Here is a 20,866-nt window from a genome sequence, read left to right on the forward strand (position 1 = left end):
GTGTGGATGGAAATGATCTCATCCTCATCAGCCGAAGAAATGGCTGTTCCCTGAAGGCCTTCAACACCCCCCACACCCACTTTCTTCAGGTCCAGAGGGGTCGGTCTCGGGCTCAGGTCCGGCATCCTCTTCTCCGGAGTCTTCTCAACTGGTATGCTTGAAGCCTCCCTCGTGGGAGGAAGACGCACCCTGGCCATTGTCTGGGCACCCAGCGTGTCCGCCCCTACGGCCTTCGAAAGCGACGCCACCACCAACTCGAGGGAGGGTGACTATTTCGCCTGGTGCACTTGGGCCTTCACAGAAAGGCTGGATCCTTTGTCCTGCTTGGACTTCTCCTCCACTGCCTTGTCGGAACCCTTGTCTACCTTGGCCTTCTCAGTCACGGGTGGGTCTGGCACCGCACCCTGCCTGGCCTTCTCCTGCTTAGCCTTCTCCGGATTCTCTCTCAGCTTCCCCGGGGTAGCTGACTTCCTCTTGGACGACGATCCAGAGTGGTGGCTGGAGATAAATGCCAATGGGGATGCCGATCGCGCCCTGACCATTGCAGGACTCGCAGCTGCAGCGACCCAGACGGAAGCAGACTCACAGTGCTTGGCCTTGTGTTGGACCCCCAATGGGTGGGGCGCCCTCAAAGGACTTTGAAGCCCGCTCAGGTTTTCCAGGGGCAGAGGCCTTGGACTGCAGCCACGATTCCAACCGTTGGTGTCAATCCTTCAACGTGCGCCTTGTGAAGCCACGGAAAATGACAATCTTCCTCCTTATGCGTAGGGTGCAGGCAGTACAGGCACCGGCAATGGTTGTACATGTACACATTCTGCAAACCGCAGTCGGAGCACAGCTGGAAGAGGGAAGCGCCGTCCTAGTTCGACATGATCCATGCGGTGTAGGCCTGAAGAATCTTCTAGAAGCCTCCAAAAAGAATACTCAAAGAAAACAGCCCTTGAGGGGTACTGAAAAATAAAAACGGATCCCCGTTAGTAGGAGGCATGATCGATGGAGTACACAGGCTCTATTGACTCTCAAAAAAGCGAAAAATGCAGCAAAAGCTCAAAGAGCAAAGCACAAGGACTCCCAACACTTGAACGTGTGGTTAAAATCTGAAGATGGCTGCCAGAGTAGGGGCTTAGGTAGAGGGCAGTCATTGGCTGGGTTCAGTATGACCCAGAGCTCAGTGATAGGTTTATAGGAGAAAGAGTTTGTAAACGAAACTGAAACTTTTTCTGTTACTGAGGATTCCCAGCCTGACGGGGAATATTCATGAGCATGTGAAAACATGGCAGACCCCATGCTGGAGAAGTTCTCCACCAATGGAACCGCCGGCGCCTGAAGCACAGGGAGCCGGGGCATCCAACTGGCCCAGAAACGATTACGTCGTCGTCAGTACCTGCATCGAAAGTACAGAGTGCAGGTTGACCAGAGGATATTGAGGCGGGAGAGCTGCCAGGTCCCCCAGACGTGGACGGAAGAACAGGCTGCAGGCCCAACACCGAAGGATCCAGAAACGGGTACTCTTCCTCCTCCTGGTCTGAATCAAACACATGTCGAGGGTGGCGCATGTTGGAGAATCTCCATCGGGAGAATGGACGTGAACGGTGCCCCCCGACTGCCAGGTCGTATCTCTAGAAGACGGCGGATCCACCTCGACAACCAGCTTCGCTGCACACTTCTGCACTTCCACCGTCTCCGCAGTCGTAGTCGACATGGCAGTCGTCGATGAAGCCGTCGTCAGCAAGGGCGTCGACTGACCATTAGCAGCGGGGTCAGTGACGTCATTCGCGGCGTCGTCGACGGGGCCATAGATGGCAAAGTAGTCGACAATGTAGGTCCCGTCATCGAAGAAGAAGTCGTCGGCGGAAGAGATAACGGACCTGCCGGTGGCGCGGTCCTAGGCCTTTACCCAAATTCCGACACCGGCCTGGCCTCCGTGCGTGGCTTCTTCGGCGTTGGCTCAGCCGATCGCAGCCTCTGGTGTGATGACGACATCTTGGCAACAGGTGTAGAGGACCTGCCCCCGTGGGACGAGCCGACCTCCGAAGCCGGATTGACCCCCTCATTCAGCCAGTAGATCAACCGCTGATTACGGTCCCTGAGAGTCTTCTGGGAGAAACCCCGACATATGGTGCAATTGTCAGCAGAGTAATTGGGGTACAAGCAGTCCGCATGGCCGTCCCCCATCATATACGTTTTTGCGGCTGCAGGTCGCACAAAGCCGAAACAATGACTTCTTTGGACCCACAGAAGACATGACAGGGCCTAGAAGAACCACACTGGAAAAAGCAAAGGCTGCGTAGAAAGAAGTACCAATTCTGCAGAGAGAACATGAGGTGATCCCAACAGTTTGGAAGACGGTTGAAATCTGAAAGAAGCCACGGGGCGGGGCTATATACTGGACGTCCCATTGGTGCTGCCCAAAGCACCCATTAAAACATTGATAGGACACTCAAGGTGGCAAAGTTTTTCCATAGGAAAACCACTACATTAAAGTTACTGAGGGTTCCCAGCCGGACGACGGGAAATATTCACAGCATGTGAATCCATGAAAGATCCAATGCTGGAGAAATTTGATGACCCTGCGCCCGAGTAGGGCTGCAACTGCGTTCATCAGTCTTGTAAAGACCCTGGGGGCCAAATTGAGGCCAAAGGGTAAAACCCTGTATTGGAAGTGAAAACCTAGGATCCTGAAAGAACCGATGGGGTTCCCAGATCAGGACGTGTAGGTAGGCATCCTTCAGACCCAGGGAGAGGTTCAAGGTGGAAAGGTCCAACACAACTCTCGGGCCAGCTTGGTTGTTTTGTGTATGGCAAAAATTTGTGAATAGAAGCTCATACCGCGCTGTGAGACTGGGACTTCCTCCCAGCCTGACTCGCTACAAGTGAGCAGATTTCCGCCAACAGAGTTGCTCTACCAATCTGTGGAGCGGAGGGGAGGAGAGAGTGGAATGGGGAGCCAGAAGCCTGTGGATTCTACGGGTCTGTGAACCTTGTCCATCAGCGGTGAGCGTGAAGGGCAAGTCTGTTCCCCACCGGAGACTTGTGGTTGCAGATGGGTGTGTCACGATTTCTTCCTCTCTGAGGCTGAGGAGGTTGACTGGGAAAAGCCCTTGTGCGCTGCCTTGTGCTGCTTGCGCCTGTGCTGGTTCGGGGATCTGTCCGGTTGCCTGGACCGTCTCTCCTGGGCGCTTCTGCAGCCGCCGAAGGACCAACCTGTGTCTGAGCGCTGGTGTGCTTGACTATATGTCTTAGGAGTGGAATTGATGAGGATCGATAACGACTTAGCAGTCTGCGAGCTATTCTTATCGAGTTCCTCGTACTTTGTTGAATGGAAAAGATCACCCCCCCCATGAAAGGAAGGTCCAGTATGTGCTCCTGGACATCTGGACATCTCCTGGACATCTCGGTTGAACTTAGTCACCCTTAGCCAAGCCGTCCTTCTCATGTCGGTAGCAATACAGATGGCACAACCTGAGGTATTAATGTGAGCCACCGTGGACTCCATTAAATCCTGCCGAACTATTTTGGCTTCAGCCAGTCCAGCCTTGAAGCAAGTCTGGCTCTGTATAGGGAGTTCAGGTAGGAAGTCAGCAATCTCCCGCCATAGCGTCTGGTTGACCGCCGTCAGCATGGCACTCCGGGTTGGACTGGTGCAGATGGAGAGTGGCGTTGGAATACATCTTCTTCCCAAATGCCTCCAAGATTTTCTCTTCCTTACCCAGGAGTGCCAAGGTCGATGTTGCAGAGGATGCTTAAGGCTTAGAGTACAGGGATGCTGCCGCAATCACTGAGGAGTGTGGTTGGGCGTGCGCCGACAGTAAGAAAGGGTCCCCTTCCATTTGCCTAAACTTAGCGTTCAGATGCCGATTGGTAGGCTGGGTAGAGTGTGGCTTGAGCCATCCTATTTTGGCGGGCGCCAATGCGTCCTTCTGCAGTGGGATTCCTGTTCTAGCCATGGGGCGTAGAGTGAGAACCTCTGCCAATACCCCCGGCCTCCAGTTGTTCAAACTCTGACTTTGAGATTCCCAAATACTACGCCAGGCCCGGCAGAGGTTTGTGAAAGGCTTTGGCTGATGGAGTGACAGGATCCTCCTCATTGGTGTCCCTAGTGGTGTCCTGCTGGTCCGGTGGAGCTGGAGGGGTGTTGGGCGTAGGAAGCTGTGGCGTACTGATTATCAGTGCCAGAGGCTGCTGCTGCAGTGTGGTCGGGGCTGCCGTGACTGGTACGGATATGGGTATGGGAACCAGGGTTGTAGTGACTGGCACTGGGGCTGCACTGGACCCAGAGGTGCTGGACCCAGAGGCTGCTCATTGGTGGTGGGTGCTAGCGGCTGTAAAGGAGGGAGTATGTCCCTGATCACATCCCCGAGGATGGTACCCATCTGTGGGGACCTCATGAGTGTAAGGAACTTCTCAAAGAACCTGTCTTCACAGGCCGGAGGAGTGCCTGATGGAATATTCGTAGGGGCGGGGCCCTGAGATTGCTGAGACCTAGGCGCGGCCGGTCTCGCTGTATGGGGCGAGGTGCATCTGCCCTGCGAAGCGGATGGATATGCTGCGGACCAAGTGACGGGCATTGACCAGTCCCACCTGGAAACTAGCTGGCGAGTCTCTCTTGGGGGCTTGTGTAACATTTCTGACTGTTTTTGTGCCCCCTTGGCCCATGTGTTACCTCTTCCTCTGTGTTTCTGTTCCAATTGGTTACCCTCCCTTCCTCCCACCACCCAACCCGCCCACCCCCCCTGATTGGTCATTCCATTGATCTTACTGACCTTCCCAGAGCAGCCCCTGCCCGGCAGCCCCCACGACAAGGGCCCCTAGGCAAAGGGCAGTTCCCATATAGGCGGCTCCTGGTTGTGTCTGCAGGTGACCGCAGGGGACGCAAGTTGCCAGTCATCAACCAGGTTAGTCCTGCTGGTTTCCCTGCTTATCAGGTGTGTTTTCTCCCGTTTTAAAATTTGCACTGTATCAGTATTTAAAATTACATTGTAAAACTGGGGCCCTTCTCCCTCTATTCAGGACTCTCAAACCTAGGTATGTTTCTTATCCTGTTTTCAAATCTTTGCATTTTGATAGTCCTTTAATTCCGAGTGTCGTCTTGTCCAATTGTTCAACCATCTCGGTTCTCGCCATTTCGTCTGCTCGCACCCTGCCCTGTGTCCTTCCCTAGTGTTCTCCCCTTCCCTCCCTATTCCCCCTCCCCCTCTCCCTCTCTCCTCTCCCCTTTTACTCTATGGTGCTCTCTGTCTCTCCTATTTTTTTCAAACTGCTTCTCTATCGACTATCCTCCCGCCTCACTAAAACTGGTAGGAAGAAGTTTAAAAAGGACATCCTGCTCTCCAACCCAGGCCTCCCTATCGCCAACACCTATAGCAGTTCCTCCTCCAGGCAAACTTTCACCGATATCCTCTTTGTCGATCCCTCGCCAGACCTATGGACCCTACATATGGTCTCTGTGCTTTCTCCTTTCTCTTCTCCCATTAACGGTGGCACCCGGTGGGATGCCCTCCTGGCCTCCTTCCACTCCTCTAAGGTAATCATTCATGTTTATGTGAATGGCACCGTCCTGGTCCAAGGCCCTCAGGCCAACCTTCTCTTCGATAGACGCTTCTCGCGCCTCATCAATTTCCTTTCTTCTGCTGTCCCCTCTCCCCCCTCCACGGCTTCCTCGCCTCCCCCCGCTGCCTCCTCCTTGGCTACCTTGCCCTCTCCTTCTACACCTCCGCAAGGCGTACCTCTGATTTGTACCCCTCACCGGAAGTCGTTCAAGGACGGAAACCTTCTCCATATTGCCACTCTAAACTCTTGCTCATCTGTCAAACACTCCTCCGACATCTGCCGCCTTCTGGAGGAACTTGACCTCGATGTCCTCGGACTCACCGAGACATGGTTTACGGCCAGCTCCGTCTCGAGCTTTGACACGCTCCTCCCTGACGGCTACAAGATCCTCTCCGCGCCCAGGTCCAACCACTCCGGAGAGGGTGTAGCCCTGATCTTCCCCGAGTGGATTCCTGCCTCTGTCATTCCTACGCAGGCCTAGACCTCTTTCGAATGCCTCACCTGCATGCTCTCTCTCTCTCTCTCTCTCTCTCTCTCCTAGCCACTCCCTGACTGTGGCACTATCTATCGGCCACCTGGTCAGATCTCCTCCTTCCTCTCTGAGTGGGCCGACCTCTCCTCCTCCCTCCTAGTCTGGACCAATCAACTCCTCCTCCTTTGAGACCTCAACATCCACCTGGATGCTTCCTGTCCCTCCTCTGGACTCTTTCACGACCTATGCCACTCTTGCTCACTTTCTATTCTCCTTTCTGGCCCGACTCACTCTGCAGGGCACACTCTGGATGTTCTGATCTCCTAAGACCTTCCCCTTTCTATCCCTCTCACAACTCCTCTCTCCTCTCCTTTCCTCCCAGCTCACCCTCTCTACCCCTCAGGCCAAGCCAAGTCCAGCACTGCCACCCACCTTCTCGGTCATCCGACCCATGAAGCGCGTGTCAGTTGAGGCTTTTGCCGCCTTTTTCTCCCTCATCGTCCCCCTTTGGCTGACTCACACCCTGACACAGCCCGTTCCATATTCCACTCTGCTATATCTAATACTCTCAATGTTCTTGCCCCAGTCATGAGGATCCGCTTGAAGCCCAAAGCCAAATGCAACTCCTGGTATGACTCTGACCTCGTCACCCTCAAACGCAAGTGCAGGGTGGCTGAGAGGAAATGGCGCGCTTCATGCACATCCTCTGTCAAACTGGCCTGCCGCCTGCTCCAAAGGCAATACCGGCTCTCAGGCCTCACCAAGTAGAGAGCTCACATCCAAGCCTGCGTCTCTGTGGCAACTAACAACTCGGCTGAACTCTTTAAAATCTGCAAGGAACTGGCCGATCCTGCCGCAGTCTCTACCTCTCCTATCCCTTCCGAGGCCCTTTGCACGGCACAGACTTCTCATTTCATCTTTAAAACTCAGGACATCCTGTCCTCTCTATCCTCCTCTCCTCTTCCTCCCTCTACTCTCTGCTCTTACTCTGGCCACTCTTCGGCCTCCTCTCCTCCTTCCTTCTCTGCCCTTCCCCTGTTCTCCCCAGACAAGGTTTCTAGACAAGTCTGATCTATAAAAGTCTTGTCAAAACAGGTTCACCCCTGTTCCTCCAAAACCATCAAGGACCACATTGACTCTCTGGCTCCTGCCCTGGCCAACTTCTGCAACCGCTCCTTCGTCACTGGAGTTTTCCATTCCCCCCCAAAAGCACACTCTTGTGCACGCTCTTGTTAAGAAACCCTCTGCCGACCCGTCCTGCCCGGCTAACTATCGCCATCACCCATTTTCTGGCCAAACTCTTGGAAAAGTTGGCCATCTCCCAGTTTAATCTCCACACTGAATCTGTTGGTTGTCTCCATGATCACCAGTCTGGCTTCAGAGCTGCCAGAAGCACAGAAACGGCTCTCCTGAACATCCGTGAAGACCTGCTCTCCAACCTCGATTCCAACACCCCCTGTGTCCTCACCTTACTTGATCTCTCTTCTGCCTTTGACGCGGTTAACCATACCATCCTGCTCAACCGTCTCCGCAATAACCAGGGGATCACCGGTCAGGCCCTGGTGTGGCCAACGACTTCCCTCTCTGATCGACCCTCCCAGGTTCAACTTGGGTCCTTCCTCTCCTCTAGCTCTACCTGTGGTGTTCCCCAGGGGTCTAACCTCTCTCCCTGGCTTTTCAACCTATGCCTGGCACTTATTGCCTGTCATGATCACTGGGTTTCCCTTCAGAGATTTTCTTTGGTTCCAGTGCAGCAGGGTATTCATGGGTTAATGCTGAAATAGTCCTTGGTAGTTACTTGTAGAACACTTATTAGATTTCAACATGGCTGCCAACGAAATTCCTCTAAATAGAATTTGCAGTCTAGTTGCAATCACTCTCACCTCACTGGGTATTTAAGCCCCTCCCCTTTTTCGTTCCGCGCCTGATTTTTCTTCAGAGACGCTTACCGCGGTTCGGAATTTCTGCAGCGTTCCCTCAGTATTTTTCCCTTCTTTGCCCGTATTTCCTTTCTCTCCCTTGTCCGCCCTTTATTCTGCCCACGTCATTGTTTTTCCTGGTATTATCCTCTTCGAGTTTTCACAGAGAGCGAGTTAGTCAAATTCCGTCGAACCCGGTGTACGGAGGGTTACACAGTCACCGCAAGTATTGTTTCCCTTATTGGGAGTTGTTCAAGATTCAGTTTTCTTGCTATTCAATCACTGAATTTCAAGGTAACCTATGTTTTGAGTAGTTTTGGAATGTTGTGGTGCACCAGTGAATCTTATGCGCTTTGCCTTGAATTGTGCCATTATGTTAATTTATGACACGTCGTTGAGTTCCTCAGTGAATTCGCTCTCCCCAGCAGGCACTCGTATTCTAGTATTTAGTTACGCTTCACAGGCTAGTGTTCATTCAGCACCATACGCACATGTTTGTTTTTTCTCCTCAGCAGGCACACGTATTCTAGGAATTAGTCACGCGTCACTGGCTTGTGTTCCTTCAGCACCATGCGCACATGTTTTTTCATGACTAGTCTAGGTGCAGAATTATTTTCCTGCTGTACATTAGGCGCGCATTTTTCTGTGAAGAAATGTTGAAACATTATTTAGCATTCCTCCGCAGTTGTGTGTCACTAATGTTAATTGAACACATTCATTGTCCACACAGCAGTTCAGGAGAATTAATGGTGTGAGTCCTTCTGGCTGTTTCCGTGTTTCTCTCAGACCCCTGTCAGCTTACTAGTCAGCAATTTCCAGTCAGTGATATCACTAGCCTCTCGTTCCCTCAGTCTTCAGAACAAGCGCCCCTGCCAGTTGCAGGATGGAGAGCTCACCAAAAAAGAACCTAAGGTAATAATAAAGAACAGTTGGAATTAATAGTTGCATCCAGTTATAGGAAAAGGTTTTCTAATAGTTGTCCCTGGTTCTCTCACTAGACAAAAGGTTCAAGAAGAAGAGTAGCGACAAAAAAAGATAGTTGAATACAACGCACCCAGAGAAGAAGGTTGTCCGCATTTAGTGGTGTCCACGCAGAGTCTAACGTAAGCGTTACATTGCCTACCGCTGCCCCAACTTCCAGTGCTATGCGGATGACACTCAGCTAATTTTCAGGCTGCCCTCGGCCACCTCTTCTCCCTCTCTCATCTCTGACGGTCTCTCCGCCATCCAGGAGTGGTCTGCTGCCAATGATCTCTGCCTTAATGCCAGTAAGACCGAGATTCTCCTCATCGGCACACCCACTCCGTCTTTTCCTGTCACTCTCTGCAAGACTTGTCCTTGGCCTCAACCCAAATCTCTGCACTGTCTCCCAGTGGCTGCGAGGATTAAGTTCAAAACCCTCTGCATTGTCCATAAGGCCTTCTGGGGCCTGGGGCCTCTATACCTTCAACTCTCTCTTCCTAAATATCTTCCTTCTCGAGCTCTTCGCTTATCCGCCTCCAACTCCCTTAGGGTCAGTCGCTTCTTCAAGCAACGAGTCGGTGGTAGATCTCTTTCTTCGGCTGGGGCCTCCCTCTGGAACAGTCTCCCTGCCTCCCTGAAACTTGAGAAGAATCATCTCCGGTTCCGGAAGCACCTCAAAATGTTTCTCTTTGCTTCTGCTTTCTCTCCTCCTCCCCCATGCTGACTTCCTGGCTGATACCGAAACTGCACTGGTTACCTGGCCACCCTCTGATCTCAGGCCTAGGCCCCCCCCCACCCAAGTGTCATGATGCCTACCCCCGGGGACCCAGACCACGTCCAGCAATCCCGGAAGCAGGCATCAAGTTATCCTAAGCAAGCCCAACAACCCCTGCTAGGGGCTATTTGGGTCCAGTCCTGGCGCCTATGGCGCCAGGCTCATATGGAGAGTCAGTCCTGGCGCCATAGGCGCCAGGCTCATAGATTAAAACTTACCTGATGCAGACCATGCTGCAAACTTACCTGATGCAGACCATGCTGCAAGAGCTCCAAGCCAAAAGAGGCTTGGAAGGGACTACTTTACTTAGGGACTATTTTTTACTCGGGCGGGGCTGGGAAGGAATACTTACCTGGGACTATTTTGGAGGCTATTTAAACCACGCCCGAAGAGAAGCACACGCTTCGCGTTATTCTGCATCCAGCAGCGTAACGCTCACCGTGCCTGCAAGTCTGCATCCAGCCTTCTGCCATGCCCGCCTCGAGTTTGGAGCTCCTAGAAAAAGGGAGAAAGAAGGAGAAAAGGTTAGAACAAGAGCAATACCATTAATCCTTACCTGAATTTCTGATCCATCGCGCCTTCGTGCTGGAAGAAAGAAGTTATTTTATGCGCGTCGCCTCGCCTGCTGCAGCGCCGCGCTGATCTCACCGGCCTTCGCAGCATCTTCACATTCCACTGCATCCTCCTGCATGTTCCCGCCGCACTCCGGCACCTAAGGAGAAGACAAGGACAGCAAGGTGAGCCAAGGGAATACACAGAGGAATATTAGTTACCCCCCCATAGACTTACCTGATTTTACCACCAGGGGTACTATTCCTCTTCACGGGTCGGCGCAGCTTCCACTGCATCTTCGCCGAACCCCGGCCCCTAAGGGGAAACAAAAGGACAGCAAGGTGAAACAAAGGGACTAACAAGGGGAACCCTCCTCACCACAATAGCCTTACCCGATTTTACCGCCGGAGGTATTATTCCCCGAGACTTCCTACTTTCTCTCAGCGCCTGAATAAGGGAGAAAGCAACAGGTTACATATTGACATTATTTTATCGAACTGTGTTGGAAAATACAAATCCTTACCAGAATACTACCGGTTGCCACGAGGAACTCTTCATTAGGGTCAAGCTGCAACCTGCAAGGAATCGGACAAGAGTGAAAGTCAGGCATTTGAACTCTTACAAACTTTAGAATCTCAGAGTCAATATTGTTCTGGAACTCACCAATTCCTTCGAGCCAGTGAAGCAACTGGTTATCAACGCGCCCCTGCGCTCAATGCAGGATGGAGAGCTCATCTTTTCAAACCATCAGAAGAATATTCCTACGGGCCAAGCAAACGAAGCTAGTTGGGCCAGTCCAGTCCGTCATCTCGGCCCTACGCGTCACATTGGTGGAGACCGCAGCTGTCCAGTTCCGATCGGCACCTCTGTCAGGTGAGTCAGGTGAGCGCAACACCCAGTTGCTTAACTGCACTGCCTCCTGGCAACCCTTGCACTTGGGGACTGTTTTCTGTACCCCTACAATCCCCCTACCAGCACTTGGTACCCATTGTCTGCACTTACCCTTACACTTGCCACCTGTTGGCCGTATTTAACCTACTGTTATTTATTCTATTATCTCATGTACCGCACTGTACCCCCCCACCACTGCCGCACTTTTCCCCCTTCCCCCTTCCCATGCACTTGCGCGATCTGAATGACACCTGGCCTAGTAGGATCGTTGTCCGTTTTCCCTCTGTTCCCCCTCCCTTGCCTCGTCGTGCCTTACTTGTGTATAGGCGCGTTACAAATGCCATATCATATCATCCCCTGCCTGGTCCCCAAAGGGAGACGACGCCGGGTGAGCCGCCATCTTGTCTGGCCCGGTGGCCATTTTGTTTTGCTGCATGCCACGTACCTGCACCGTGGTACTCGTTGCGCTGGGTAATAGAACCTTGCGGTCCCTCAGCGGAGTCAACGGTAGGATCTTGCGACCCCTCGGCCTGGTGACCGGTAGCTGGAGCCACCTCAGTGCTTGTGCTGGTTTTAGGACCCGTTAGATCCCTCCCGCTAGTGCACTTCCTTGGGAAGGAGTCGCCCTTGAGGAGCGCAACAGTGCACCTACCTTGGGCCTGGTCTTCTGCTTCACAAACACTTTGATATCTTTTGGAGGCGACCTTCCGAAGAGCTCCCGCCACTTGGCTTGTCTGTTCTTGAGGGCACGCGGTGACAGAGCATCGCACATGGTTCAGCCGTCCCAACCGTGGTCTGGGCCAAGGCAGCAGAGGCAAAGGGACCCTCGCAGGCTGGACACCACCTGCTGAACCCTGCTGTTGACATGGGAGTCTGGGTGGCACAAGAGGGGTGGAGGGTGTGGTGCCAGAGGATAAAGCAGTACCCAACAATTGAAAGGAGAAAGAAGACAAAAGTACTTTTACGGGGAAGAGCGTGTGGAATTACTAGGCCAGAGGCCTAACCCAGGAGGGCTGGTGAAAGCGGTCAGTTCCTGTCGATGCAGAAAAGAGGACTGGGGAATGGCGCCGGCGGGAGGAGTCTGGGAGCACATCAAGGCTGCTCCCCCACACGCATCTAAATTGAAAGGGGAAGAAGATTTTTCTGGTGAAAAAGGTTCTGTCTCATGTCCCTAGCAAGGGTCGCCCATGCAGTATGGAGGAAATAGGCCCATACCCACCTGTTAGGCAGAATCCTGTGCAGTGCCCTTAGGGACCACTACACACAATTAAGACTGCAGGTGGTAATAAAAGTTTTACCTTTGGTACAAGCCTATACTACTAAGTTATAGTGTTAGCAGTAGCAGAGCAGCCAGGCTTATCTCAAGAGTATATGAGCAGTAGCAGAGATTGCACAAAGGGACCACAATTACTGTGACTTAAGCAAACACTGACTCAAGGTTTTAGGTAGAAAAATAGAAGTACATTTATTTTTAAATCATCAGTTATAAACACAACACTTCTATTAAACTTTAAACAAAACCATACGTTAAATATACTACAACTAACCAATTCACTTTGTACAGTATGTCTCAAGGTAAGTACCCTGTGTTTGAATGAACTGGTGTCATGAACAAAACACGATACCGCGGATACGGTTGCGATCACTTTTTTGACAGTTCGGTCTACTAAATAAACGCGTATCCGTGACATGAAATGCTACCGGGGCAAAAACACACTTAGCACCTGAGATACCCAGAGGGAGTTGGAGGCAAAAATCACAGGCAATATTTAGGTTAGGCAGACAGGATTGAGAAACACTCAGAAACAGGAGTTCAAATTCAAAGGGCCGGAGCCAGGTTTAAGTGACACCGGAGACCTGTTGCCGAAGATCACACCGTTAAACAGTTCACAATTCAGCGCTGCCAAGAGTACTTTGATATTGTCAATGTTCGGAAGCAAAAGTTATAAGGAGGAGGGAAGACAAGGGCGAGCCTTGGAGATGAAGAAAAGGGATTCACCCAATTTCCTCGAGCAGAACACAGTACCTTATTCCAATGGTGCAGCTGGTGCCCTGGCAGTTGTTCCTGTTGGTTTCCCGCAGACCCACGGATCCTGGAGCTTTGGTGTGAAGGAGGACGTCTGAAGGGGGTCTGCACCACATAGGGATGAAGCCGGCAGCAGCGACAACGAATAAAAGGTGCGCTCCTTAAAAACAGGAGAGGCTCGGCAGGTGGTTATCCGGACCACTACAGCAGTGTGCAGCGATTTCGACCACGACGGAGACCTCTGGCTGAAGAAGATGAGCTGGTTATCCCCACCAGGCTCAAGGGAAGAAGACTCCGGACTGGATCTTCTCTTAGTCGTTGAAGGTTAGATAGCTCAGGACTGCAGCAGGGCTTCACCGGGACGGGGTAGTTGCAGCAGCCGTCATTCTCTCCACTTCTCTTCGGTTCCTTGTAGTTCCAGTGGCGACTGACTTCTAGCCCAAGAGACCTACCTTTTATGCGCAAAACCCCCCCAATCACACAGCCTGGCTGTCAATCATGCAGCAGGGGGGTTGTCCAGCCGGGACAACCATCTCAGCCAATCATGGCAAAGTGCGAATTGGGTTTCCTAGGATACCCTGTGCAGGGGGTGACTACACCCCTTTCCCACATTCAATCTACCTAGACACCCAGGCGCCAAGAGGAGGGCTTCTCTGTAGAAGCCCACCAAAAGACGGTGAACAAAGAAGGCGAACCTAGTTTGCCGCACAAAGTAAAACACAAGAAGGACTTTAACAAAAAGAAATGGTGAATAAACCCAACCGGAGCCAAAAGAAAGACGATTTGGTCAATCGGGTTTATGCTTAAGGCTGCAAAAATAGCCAAAAGGATTACCACGTTTATCTACTATAATCGCGGTATAAACGTTAGGGTAGATACCACGGCCACCAGCCAAGTCTAAATGTTAAAAGAGCAGAACAATGCTCAGGGAGGTACAGACAGAAAAGGGGTACAGATTAGCCCTTTCCAGTACTCCATGTAAGATGAGGTGTACTGGGTCTGTGGTAAAAGTGACTAGGTAAAGTAAATGGCAACTTTACCTTTCTCTGGGGGACAGTAGTCAGCCCCAGCGAAATGGAGTCAGAGGGCAGTCTTAATGACAACCCTGGGTTACTACACTGAAGGTGCTGTGTAACCCCTACAAGAACAGGGGCACCTGGAGTCGTGTGCTCCAGTGCCCAAGATCACACAATGAGTAAAAACACATAGGCCAAAACACCTGTAAGAGAGGAAAAAGGATGTACACTCTTACCAGGTGGAAAAATAAACTCCAGAAATCCAGCAAAGCTGCTGGGGGACTCACTAGGTGAGGGAAATTACTAGAAGGAGAATTCTCCCTAACAGCACCATATCTGGAGGGCTAGGTAGTCCTAAATGCTGTTATGGTGGCAGGTTTACGGAGTACCTCACAGGAACAGGAGTCCTTGTGCACTAAGTGGGAGTCTCTCCCAGCGAGGTCCCACTTGCCCAGAGCCCTATGGAGGGTCTTGCGGAGCAGGCTCACCTCTCTTGCCTCAAAGGGAGAGGGCTCCTCCTTGGGGAGAAGGGACGGATACCCTCAATTCGAAACAGTGCACAGTTGATTGCTGAACTGCCCCGCTTACAGGCGGCATCAGTAACCGCCAACGAATCTGGAACAGGTTGGCCCCCTAAGTATAATGGACCAGAGGGAGACGACTTATACTTCTTTATTCTTGGTTTTATAACCTTAGTGGCTACAAGCTTTAGCAGAGAGGGAGCAATCAGTTTGAGAGATTTCATTAAGGGGATTCAATGGGATAACTTTTTCTCCTCCAGGACATCTTCAAGTAAGTCAATGTCCTTGTCTGACTTCTGCTCCCCAATCTGAACCAATCTGCCGCTCTCTTAAACAAGGCTTTATACTGAAACGGATGCTCTGTAGGATAAGCTGTAATTGAAGGATCTTCATCTGGGGAAACTATAGGATAGTCATGTGGGTAGACTTCTTCCTCTTCCTCTAGAGGGTGGTACTCTTGATCATACTCAGTGCCTTCCGATTTAGTGGTTCTGCTGGTTCTCTGTAAGGGAGTCTACATGTTCCCCCAGAGCGATGCCAGAGGTTAGAATTCATTCTAAACCTTCCAGCCATCACCTCTTGTTTTGATGTATATTGGTTTACATATCTTTTTCAAGTGTGCTAGCATTTACAGTGTCATGCCTTTTGGTGTCTTGCTTAGACACTGGAGATATAATCTCTGTGCTTTTGCTGGGCACCCCTTTTATTTTCGTCCTCTCTCTTTACTCTTCTTTAATGGGGGGGTTTGGGTGCAGACAGTGCCCTCTTTTGCTGTGTGAGTGTCCCCCTTGTGTGTTTTGGGAAGAGTGGGCTAAGGAGGTGGCCATAGGCAAAGGCATTTTTGCCTTGCCCATGGAATTTAGGCACCGATTTGCGAGTTTTATTCTCTGCAGCCTTGTGAACGCTATGGTGCGACTCCTGATTTGGCCCTATGGTCATCTCCCTAAAGACAGTGGGGGGGGTGGAGGGGAGATTGGAGGGTCTGCTTAATAGGACCTTTGGGTCTTTATCTGTGAAGTGTGGGGTGTCAGTGGTCTCGGATACCTTACCAGCACTGATAACTCAACATCTCTGTGCTTGATGGATTGTGCCGATGTTTCAGTCTCCATTGCATATGTGCCCAGATCTGTGCCCCAATGGTGTGAGGGTTATATTATTGGCATGTAGCATATGTTTTCAAAGAGGTCTATGGGCAATGACCACATTCTAGACATATGGTTATTATAGCGTTCATATGTTGGAGAACAAAGTTTAAGTAGTGAAAACACACTTATCCTCTGTCCCTGCTCTGGTTGACCCAGGAATGGATGTAAGGTTTGAAAGATCTTGAGTAGTCAGACACCCATATACGATTGTTGAAGTGAGACAGATCAGAAATGAGACCTTCAGACCAAGCACAGATTCAAACAGCTCTACACCATTCAACAGTGAAGAGAGGCAGAAAGTAAAAGAAGTTGCTCTGCAAACAAGACATTTATTTTACCTTCTTTGATGCATTGGAGGTGCCTGGTGGGATGCCACATAACTATAAATGTCTGAAACTACTAAGAGGCCTACTGCAGCATCAATACCAGAAACGATCCAAGACCAGCGATTGACGATTAACACAAGGAACCAAGATGGTGCCCTAAAGGGACAGGAGTCAGAAAATAGTACATGCAGATAAACACATGAACAGTACCAACCTCGACCAATCCCTCCGCCTCAACAGTCGCTGCCAAAGTCCCAGCAGGCCACTGAACATGCAAGGTTTGAGGAAACTTTCAGCATGCTAATCAACATACCAAAAAAGGTGAAATGGGCGACTGTGGTCCTCAAATTTTAAGCTGCACTTCCACTGAACCATAACTTCTAGTGTCTGAGTTTCCAAACTGAACCTTTCCCTCATCTACCAAATTGAAGATGCTGTTTTGTTTCCGATTGGGTACAATGTATCTATTTGAGACGCAGCAAGCAATCGTGCACCCTAGAGATCACGCCACAGCGTCCCAGAGAGAGAGCACGGCCAAGAGACAGAGCAACAGAGCGAGAGACCGACCGTCAGAGGGAGAGAGAGAGAGAGACAGCGAGAGAGAGGTCATTGGGATGTAGAGAAATGGGGTGTGTCTGCAAAAAGCCTGGTTAGGAATGCAGGGTTGCAGGTTGTTTTGTCTTGTACTCCTGTTTTCTCCCAACTAACCGACTCCCCTCTTACACTACACCTCCCCTTCCCCAAAGAAGGCCAACACAGACCTAGCCATTAGCACATAATCAGTAACCAAGCCACGGCTAAAAACGCAGCCCTTAACTAGATCCAAATTGCTGTAGTCTATCAGATCTTGAGCTCTTTCCTATGAATTACATCCTCCCAAGTCTCTTCTGCCAAAATCAGAGAAAGCTGATTGGCATTCAAGAACCAGATACTTCCGACCAACATCCATCAACACCACAGGTTCACACCTGCCTTTTCCTACTGTCCCACCAATTAACCCCATTCCCCTTTTCTCTTACAGAGCCAACCGGAGTGAGGTCACCAATGGTGGCATACTGGTGCTATACAAGACCACTTACATTATATGTCCTACAGACCCGATTACCAACTAAGTTTCTGGCCCTGCCACTAAGTGACAGGCTTTGACCCAGAAATGGGAACTTGACAGGGGCGAAATTAAAAGTAGTGGAAACATTGTATTAGACCACAACGCGTTAAAATAACACCTCTAGCGTTGCATTAACTGAATACAGATAACGGGTTCAGATTCAAACAATCACTGAAGGTTAACTTGTTTAAGTGCACTTGCTTCTCCAGATAAATTGAAAGATGAGAGAATTGAAAAGCTTCCAAGATGACATTTACCTTGCTCAAATTTAAAATCTATATACGCATATTGGTTCATTTCTTTCCGTCTTTTCCGTTTGCCACTGGATTCAGGCGACATTTCCTGCCATTTCTTAATAGCTTCTGAAAAGGCCTGCAATAAGAAGAAATATGCTTACAGAAGGGACACAACAGCATTTGCAAAATACATAATGGCACAGTAAAAATGAGTTGGGAGGTATATGGAAAATTGTACTTCAAATCGTATTTTTGCAGCTTGTATTCGTTTTACACGTACATGTTATGAATATGCCACCATCTGGTGGTTGGTCTAGAGTATTTCACTTTGTTCAAAACACGTGTTCTACTAAAGGAGAGCCAGCATGATCAGTAATAGGATTCCTGAATGATGTGCATGTAGTTCCCACAATGTTATACAAAGTCGATGCCATCTTCAGATTGTAAAATGAAATGTGTATATTTAACACTGCAACTAGTGAAAATCTAATTCATAAAAATATATATTTCTATATAGAAAATACACATTTCCTTTTAATATTTTAACGTGGTAGTTGTGTTCCAATTTGGGGCTAATTTTTAGCACTGGTGAGTGCAAACTATTTTCACCTGCCATAAAGGTCCTTACTGCTGCAACTTACACAATTTCTATTGTGAAGTTTATTATGCTGCCTCGGCCAACAAATGAACCTTGAACAAATCATGAGATCGTCCTTGGTCTAGCAGATGCATCAAGGAAGTAAAAACATCTCTTTCCGAGCACTGTAAAGGATGGACATGAATTTGTAAAACCAGATGGATTAGTTAGAGAAAAAAAGCTTTGGTTCGATTTTCTTGAAACCTGGACAATCTGCATTACAGCTTTGAGAGTTGTAAATGGCCACATTCTAATAACTCAATAGACAAGCTGCTATGTTCATAGGTCTAGTGCAAGTTGCTCTCCTTTCTTCTAGTGGGAAGAGTGTGGTGTACTGAAATCTTGATGTGGGGTGCAAGTCTAGGTGGATACCATACTCATATTGCCCTTTTAAGTGCAATTAGAATATTTGTCAATTGTGTTGTTTGCATCTTGTGCACATTTTAAACGATCAGTGCTCGGGGGAATGAATGCAAATATCTAACCAAGTGATTGAAATCACATTAGCCAGTAACCCTGGAAGTCTTGGAATTTCTTGGCTTTACTTGTTGCAGACCTATCTGTATGGAGTTTCCCAAGGTCAGAAAATGTTGTGCAGTATGTTCAAATACGTTTCTCATTCATGTTCATTTTGTAAGCGACGACTGTCATGGCCGATCAATCGAACTCAAAGGCAAGGTCTGAGTTAAGGGGTCTTTATTACCCAAAATAGAAAACCGAAGGCATTAGGTTTAAATGTGGTCACAAAGTGGGAAATCAAGAAACAAAAAATCCTTCTCAACCGCGTCCGCAGTCCTGCACTCCGACCGCCCACCCACCGCCCTAGACTCCACTTCCTGGCAGGTAAAAGGTTGATCAGACTTTTGGGATTAAGTGCCCCAGCACTTCCTGTAATGCTCTTGAAGATGGAACACTAGGATTTTGTAAACGTTGCCAGGATGTCACTTCTCTTGAAACAAATCCAGAACTACTTCCCTTGGTGCTTTGCGTGTAAATATGAAATCAGGTACCATACTTTTAGCAAAGATGATGGTGGGTCCAGGTATTGTCAGGCTGAACCCACTATGTAAAGGTCAGACCGTGCCAGTCACTCCTGGCACTCCAGTTTCAGCCACTTCAATAGCTTATGGCACCTTGTCTTGGGCACCTCTCCTACCCCTTAATTACGTCTGGTGGTATTCATCTCCCACTAGATTCTCTTTCTTCTTTGGCAAATACCCATGATCTGCTCTTGTTTTGCCTCCCCTTAGCCACAATACTCTCCAGACTGTTCTTTCTAACTCTTGGAATTTCTCCCCTCAATAATTCTCCTTGCCACAACCTTCACACTGCTCTTCACTTTCTCTTAAATATACCTGCTCCCCTTTACTTGTGGCTCCTCACAGCATCCATCATCGCCTTCTTTTTTTCTCATCCCTTAAACATCTGCTACCCCTTCATTTCCAGATGTTCTCTGCCTCTCTCCTGCTTATTACTCCACACATTTCATTTTGGTCTTCACCACCGACGCACTGTGCAACCTCTTCTACCACGTACCGATTGTTCCTCTCAGCCAATTCCATCGTCTAATGCTCCTCAGGCACTGCCTTCGCAATGCTCCTCCAAGTCTCTGCCACTTCCTTATTGCAACTCAAATTAGACTACTCCCTTTTCACCTATATCCAACACCCCACTGTTTCCACTCCGAACACTTCCTTGTCATCTGCTCCCTTTTATACTCAAGTCATTTGGTTTAGAATTTGTGCAATTGCCATCAGCAGGTGGTTTGTTACAAGCAAGCGCTGTGGTTTCAGTACTCACGGGACACTAGAAACTCCCCAAGCGGTTTATTGCTGCAGTGTATGCTGTAGCGCAGGAATGCAACACAAGCCATTAAATAGCCAGGAAAACATCTTTGGCTCATCTTAAAGTATGTGGCCAGGGATTCCCTACAAAGGATGTGGTCCTTCCAACATACAGTGGGTGCCTGCATGCCTCCTCAAGCAGCAGAGATTCCAGAGAACCCCAGCGGTCCAGGTTCAGGAGCAACTGCGCAAGGAAACACTGCCAGTCAGCCTTTTCTTTGTTCAAACGACAGTCAACCCAACATGGGTTTAGCTTGCATGTTTGTGTGGCAGGGATACCGTGTGACGGCGAGCCCAGGTATTTACAAACAAGTCTCTCCTGTCTATACACAATCTTCTTTGCTTGTCACATTTCCCTGTCTAAAAGCAGGGTTCATCCACAAATTGACCAGGGAGTCCTCGGGGAGCACAAGCCATGCCAGCTAGGTGTTGGACTTCCCTCTTGACATCATGTATGTAAGTGGTCTTGTATAGTGCCCATCTTCCACTATTGGTGCCCTTATTGTGCTTGGCTCTCTAAGGAGGATGGGGTTCCTTAGTGGGAAGGTAGATGCAAAACCAGTGATGTTGCAGGTTGGAAGTACCTGGTTCCTGAGTGTCAATCTGCTTTCTATGGTTTCGGCGGTGAAACTTGGGAGTATGTTATCCATAGGGAATAGACGAAGATATGATAGACTACAGCGCTTTGGGTTTGGTAAGCCCTGTCGCAGTCTCCAATATCAATAGCTAAAGAGAAGAGCTTAGTCGTGGCTCGGTTAGTGTTGATGTACTAACAGGAGGCCACGTTTTCACCCTGGCCTCTCCAAGTATACCAGTGGAAGTCTGTTGGGCTTACAAGCTTAGAGTTGGTTCCAGCCTATAGCTTCTTACTTTCTGGCAAGAGGC

The 20,866-nt window shown here is 49.7% G+C and overlaps 1 protein-coding gene across 2 annotated transcripts in view; it reads right to left on the bottom strand.

The window, feature by feature from the left end:
• Nucleotides 1-20,866, bottom strand: part of LOC138567392 (E3 ubiquitin-protein ligase RNF216-like) — a 2,013,370-nt gene that overhangs the window by 1,132,175 nt on the left and 860,329 nt on the right. For both annotated transcript variants that reach the window (XM_069645556.1, XM_069645557.1), the window contains one exon: nt 17,522-17,636. In XM_069645556.1, the coding sequence (XP_069501657.1) occupies nt 17,522-17,636 (115 nt within the window). The remainder of the gene's footprint in view (nt 1-17,521; nt 17,637-20,866) is intronic.

This window comes from Ambystoma mexicanum, chromosome 2p (genome assembly GCF_040938575.1).
Source record: "Ambystoma mexicanum isolate Mex_15411 chromosome 2p, UKY_AmexF1_1, whole genome shotgun sequence".
In the NCBI taxonomy this organism is placed as follows: Eukaryota; Metazoa; Chordata; class Amphibia; order Caudata; family Ambystomatidae; genus Ambystoma; species Ambystoma mexicanum.